A 6,091-nucleotide genomic window follows, 5' to 3' on the forward strand; every position below is an offset into this window, starting at 1 on the left:
AATATTGATCAATTTGATAACTAATTTTTTATGTGAATTAATATTTTTGTGAAAACTATTATTTATTGTTTTAATTTAATTTTAAGTAAAGGAGGAAATAGCTAGCATGGTTACATGCAATTTTATATACAGATATTGTTAAGCATGAGACATGTGAAATTTGACTTGAATTCACCATACACGTTAGAATATATTTAGAATACTATATTATACGTATCTTAAATTAAATATATTCTAACAAATCAGTAGTAAGGTGTACGAGATGTCTCTGGTACGGTTTGAAGGGTGGATCGGAAATCCGCGAACCTGAGCTGAAGCCGGGTTGCCTGACTGGAACAATGGGGGGAGGTACCTGCAAAGACACTCCGACGCTCAAGTCAGAATGGATCTAAGAGGTAGAAGGTGTGAGGAATGAATGAATACCTGGAAGGACTCCGGTCCTCTATTTATAGATGGTGGGTATTCTTATCTTATCTTATCTGGTTAAGATAAGACGGACGTGTGAATTCGAAAGTCGGTTAGGAGCTCTGAAGGGCCGGTTTTTGGGCCTTCTGAGCGAGGTGCGGGTCGGACCCGGGAAGCCGGGGTTGGGTACAGTCTCGGGTCCTGGATCCGTGGCTCGGATCTGTAACAGTTGTCCCCACAGCGGGAGAGCGAGCGAGGTCGGTCTGTCGCTGGGAGATGCTATTTTCACCGTGGGCTTAGGCCTTTAGTTTTTCTTGAGTGGTCGTTTGGTTCTTCCGAGATGAGGTCGGTGTCTCAGTTTCGTTTTGTGGAAGTTTCATCTGACCGCTTAGGTCTGACGTGACTCTTCCGTATCCGCTGCGCCCGTTGCATTTTTCGAGGCGTGATTTATTAGTTACTTTTTCCAAGGGGGCATTTATTGCGAGGGGGTGTTTCCCTTTTTTGCCCTCATGTTTGCTTTGCTTTCTAGGGGTATTTGTGTTATTTTATTTTTTCAAAACCGTTTTGGTTTTCCTTTCTTCAGTTCCCTCGTTTTGCATCATTTCTCTACTGCTTTCTTCTTCCTAAGGAGCATTTTCTACTTTCCTTTCGCATTCTGTGGTTTTGGTTTGATCTTCTGCCATAGCATCTTCTCCTTGGATTTATTTCCTTCGCATTATCAGGTTGGTGTTCTTCTGCTTCTTTCTGTTTCCTTTTATCTTCCTTCGTGTTTTGTTTTGTCTCTGCTTAGTGTAGATTAGATTTTGTTTTCTGGTGTATGATGGCATTGCGTTATGGTAGATAGGTCTGTTGGGGTAGTGGGTTTTGTAAGGGAGCGAGTGCCGCCGTATAATTTGGTGGTGTTTAGTAGTGTTTGTTTGGTTTGATCCACCGTTTTCTGCCGCGGGAAGCTTTTAATGGAATTTTTATTGATGGGTGGGCCTCGTTAAAACCCTCCGTGTGTGGCAGGAAAGAGTACCCGGGATTGATACTTAAACGAAATTCGTAAAATTCAGGCGTTGTAAAATGGGAAGATACAAATAAAAAGGGGTGACCTAGTTAGGTCGTCTTAAGTGTAGTATCACCGTAAATTGGCGGCGTTCCAGGTCCTTGGGACTTCGTCGCCATTAAGTCGCTCGAGTTTATATGCTCCCTTTCCGATTACCGCCTTGATTCTGTATGGTCCTTCCCAGTTGGGGGTGAGTTTACCTTCTCCTGGGGTCGGGGGACCGATGTCGTTTCGTCGTAGGACGAGGTCGTCGGTCGCGAATTCCCGTCGGATGACGCCATGGTTGTATCTTAAGCTGATTCTCTGTTTTAGGGCTAGCTCTTTGATGTGAGCTATGCTTCTTTCCTCGTCAATGAGGTCTCGTTCTGCTTCCTCGTCGTTACCGCCGACCTTTTTTCTGGGGCATGGGTCTCCGATTTCTACCGGGATGACTGCCTCCACGCTGTATGTTAGTCGGAAGGGGGTTTCTCCCGTGGTCGTTTGCGGTGTGGTTCGGTATGACCATAGGACCGATCCGAGCTCGTCGGCCCATAGTCCTTTGGCTTCGTCGAGCCGTTTCTTGAGTCCCTTGACGATTATTTTGTTTGCGGATTCCACCTGTCCGTTTGTTTGGGGGTGTTCTACCGAGCTGAAACGGTGTGATACGCGTAGTCCTTCTAAGAATTCTCTGAACTTTTTGTTAGCAAATTGGGTTCCGTTGTCCGAGATAACGATCTCGGGGATCCAAAATCGGGTGATGATCTGTCGCCAGAAGAATTTACGGCATTGGGCTGCCGTTATGGAGGCTAGGGGTTCGGCTTCGATCCACTTGGTGTAGTAGTCTATGGCGACGATGAGATACCGGAGTTGACCGGGTGCCGTAGGGAAGGGTCCGACGAGGTCAATCCCCCAGGTGCTGAATGGCCGTTCTGCCGATATGATGCTGAGCTGGTGTGGCGCGGCTTGGTGGATATTGGCGTGCCTCTGGCATTTGTCGCAGCTTTTAACTATTTGTATGGAATCCCGGATGACCGTGGGCCAGAAGTAGCCTGCTCTGATGACTTTTTGGGCTAATGTTTTGCCTCCGACGTGGTGGCCGCAGCAACCTTCGTGGATTTCGCGGAGTATGTACTCCGTGTTCTCGGGTTCAACGCATTTGAGCAGGGGTTGCGAGAATCCGCGTTTGTATAGCTGTCCTGTGACAACGGTATAGTTGGCTGCTTCCCGTCTTATTCGTTTTCCCTCTTTGGGATCCGGCGGCAGTGTTCCGTCAAGGAGGTACTGTAGGATAGGGTGGGTCCAAGATCCTTGGTTTGAGAGTGTCAGATGAGTGTTGGTTGTCATTGACACGGAGGGTGACTTGACGACTTCTTGGATTAGCGATTTGTTACCGTGTCCTGGTTTGGTACTGGCTAGTTTGGAAAGTAGGTCTGCCCTGGCATTTCGTTCCCTAGGGACATGCTGTATGGTAACTCGCTCGAATCCTTCTTTTAGTTTGTTTACCTTGGCGAGGTACTGTTGGAGTAGGGGATCTCGTGTTTGGTAGTCTCCGTTGATTTGGGAGCTGACTACCTGTGAGTCGGTGTTTACCTCTAGGACTTTTGCTCCGACCTCCCGAGCTAGGGCTAGGCCTGCCAGGAGGGCCTCGTATTCTGCCTGGTTGTTTGAGACTGGGAATTCGTATCGTACTGATTGTTCGATTACGACTCCGTTCTGACTTTCGAGAATGACTCCAGCACCTCCAGAGGTGATGTTCGATGAGCCGTCAACATGTAGTTTCCATGATTCGGGGGTGGAGTTTCCTGGGGTCATCTCGGCGATAAAGTCGGCCATGGCCTGTGCTTTGATCGCGTACTGGGGTTCGAACTTGATTTGGAATTGAGATAGTTCGATGGACCACGCAAACATTCTTCCCGCAAGGTCGGGTTTTTGTAGTACTTGTTTGACCGCCTGGTCGGTTCGGACCGTTAAGGGGTGGGCCTGGAAGTATTGTCGCAGGCGCCGGGAGGCCGTGAGGAGTGTAAAAGCTAGTTTTTCTAGTCGTGAGTAGCGAGTTTCCTCTTCTTGCAAGACTTTGCTTATGAAGTAGATAGGTTCTTGTTCCTTTCTCATGTTTTCGCGGATGAGTGCTGCTGCGAGTGCCTCTTCCGTAATGGAGAGGTACAGGTAGAGTGTTTCCCCTGTTTGGGGTTTGGCAAGGATTGGTGGTTCCGCTAAAACTTTCTTGAAATGCTGGAATGCTTCTTCACACTCCGTCTCCCATATAAAAGGGGCTCCTTTTTTTATTAGTTTGAAGAAAGGGATCGCTTTTTGAGCCGATGCCCCGAGAAAGCGTGATAACGCTGTCAATCGGCCGGTGAGCTTTTGGATGTCTTTGAGGTTTTTTGGGCTCGTCATTTCGAGGACGGCGCGACATTTCTCCGGGTTTGCTTTAACTCCGCGTTGCATGATCATAAACCGAGGAACTTCCCTGCCTCCATCCCGAAGGCGCATTTTGCCGGGTTGAGTTGCATTTGGTGCTTTCGTAGGGTGTTCATTATGACCTTCAGGTCGTCGGTGAGTTGTTCGTCGGATTCAGTCTTAGCGAGCATGTCGTCTATGTAGACTTCTAGTTTGCTTCCGGACAGGTTTTGAAATATCTTGTTGACGAGTCTTTGATAGGTGGCTCCGGCGTTTTTTAGGCCGAAGGGCATCACTGTGTAGCAGTATGTCCCGTCTGGGGTGATGAACGCTGTTTTTTCTTCGTCTGGTCGGTGCATCGGAATCTGGTTGTAGCCAGAATATGCGTCCATGAAGCTGAGGTATCGGTGGCCGGATGCGGCGTCTACTAATCCGTCGATGTTTGGTAGGGGAAAGGCGTCCTTCGGGCAGGCTTTGTTGAGGTCGCTGTGGAGTCTTTTAGGACTACGAATTTGGATAAGATTGTCTTCTTTTGGTTGCTTGTTCCTATGGTGATGGGAAGGGTGATTGAGCCATCTGGTTTGAGAAAGTTGTCTCCGAGTTCTGTGACACCGTTGTGGTGTGTTTGGAGGTTGTCATTGTGGAGCCCGAGCTTATCGAAGGCTCCTCGGAAGAGGATGTTTGAGTCTGCCCCGGTGTCTACCAGTATCCTCCGTACTAGTCCTGTTCCGATTCTAGCCGAGATGACGAAGGGGAAGTCTTCGGCCGAGGTGCCGTGCTGGCAATCCTCTGGTAAGAAGGTTATCGTGTTGTCGGCCGCAATGGTTGGAGTCTGGTTTCTGACCGCCATTACTTTGAGATCTTTTTTCATTGTTAGTTTCGACTTGCTCGGTATGTCCTTACCCGTAATGACGTTTACGATGATGATGGGGTCGTCTTCTGGGCTTTTCCTGGGCGGTTGTTTTTGGGTTCTCGGGTTACGTCCGTCTTTTTCCGGTGACCTGTCTCTTTCCACGCGTCTTGGTTCTCTGATGATTTTGGCAAATTCTGGGAGTTTGCCGTCTCGTATGGCCTGTTCGAGGGCGTCTTTAAGGTCAAAACAATCTTGTGTTTTGTGACCGTATCCTCGGTGGTAGTCGCAGTAGAGGGTTTTGTTGCCTCCCGTCCTTTCCTTGAGTTGTCGGGCTTTCGGAATGATGCCTCGATCTGCTATTTGGTGGTATATGTCGGTAATTGGTGCTGTCAGGGGCGTATAATTAGAGAATTTACCAATTCTTGGTGGTTGGCTTGTATTTGTTGGTCTGGGGTGGTCTCTTTGATTCTCTCTGGGTGGTGGGTTTTGGCGAGAAGCCGAGTTACCGTGTTGGGTGTTGCCGTTTTGCCGTTTGTTGGCGGCGACGACTTGGCTGACTTCTTCGTCATTGATGTAATCTCTGGCGACGTTCTGGATCTCGTGCATGTCCATACTGGTTTAGTGGTGAGGTGTTTGTGAAAATCTTCGTTCATGAGTCCATTGGTTAGGTAAAGGCTTGCGACGGAATCCGTGAGTCCGTCGACCATCAGGCATTCGTCGTTGAAGCGGTCGAGGTATTTCCTTGTGGATTCTTCTTGTTTTTGCGTGACCCCCAGTAAGCTGATGGGGTGTTTGGCTTTAGTGATTCTGGTTGTGAATTGGGCCATGAATTTTTGTGTCACATCGTAAAAATTGGCTATGGATCCGTTTGGGAGGGCGTTGAACCATTTGATCGCCGGTCCCGCTAGGGTTACCGGGAAGGCTCTGCATCAGACCGCGTCGGCCGCTCCTTCCAGGTTCATTCTGGCTTCGAAGGCCGTTAGATGTTCCTGGGGATCTTTGGTTCCATCATACTTCATGTCGGTAGGTTTGTCGAAACCTTTGGGGAGTTTTGCTCTTAAAATTTTTTCTGTGAATGGTGTAGCTCCCATTATTATATGGTCGTTTCTTGTGCGCTTGGTGTTTCGGTCCCTCCGATCTTCGTCTGAGTAGTGTTGATAACTCAGATCTCGGGAATCGCTGCGGTTGTGTTTCTTATTGTATCGCCGTTCTGGCGATTTCTCGTGTCTGTGGTCGCGTGAGGCGCTGCGACCGTCTCTTCTGTTGTGTCGTCGGGTTGGCGACCTACCGCGGCGAGACCTTGATCTGGAAGTTGCATGGCTTCTGTGTTCGTTGTTGTGTTTTTCTCTATTGGTCAATTTGCCTTCGAGTTCCTGGACCCGGAGGCAGAGATCCTGGATGATCTG

General features: G+C 48.6%; 1 protein-coding gene across 1 annotated transcript in view; it reads right to left on the bottom strand.

The window, feature by feature from the left end:
- Positions 1 to 3,880, bottom strand: part of LOC107607236 — a 4,153-nt gene extending 273 nt beyond the window's left edge. Inside the window, exons 1-2 of the mRNA XM_016309209.1 lie at positions 1,773 to 3,880; positions 260 to 352 (exon numbers count right to left, since the gene is read on the bottom strand). Of these exons, the coding sequence (XP_016164695.1) occupies positions 260 to 352; positions 1,773 to 3,880 (2,201 nt within the window). The remainder of the gene's footprint in view (positions 1 to 259; positions 353 to 1,772) is intronic.

Source organism: Arachis ipaensis, chromosome B07, assembly GCF_000816755.2.
Source record: "Arachis ipaensis cultivar K30076 chromosome B07, Araip1.1, whole genome shotgun sequence".
Lineage (NCBI taxonomy): Eukaryota > Viridiplantae > Streptophyta > Magnoliopsida > Fabales > Fabaceae > Arachis > Arachis ipaensis.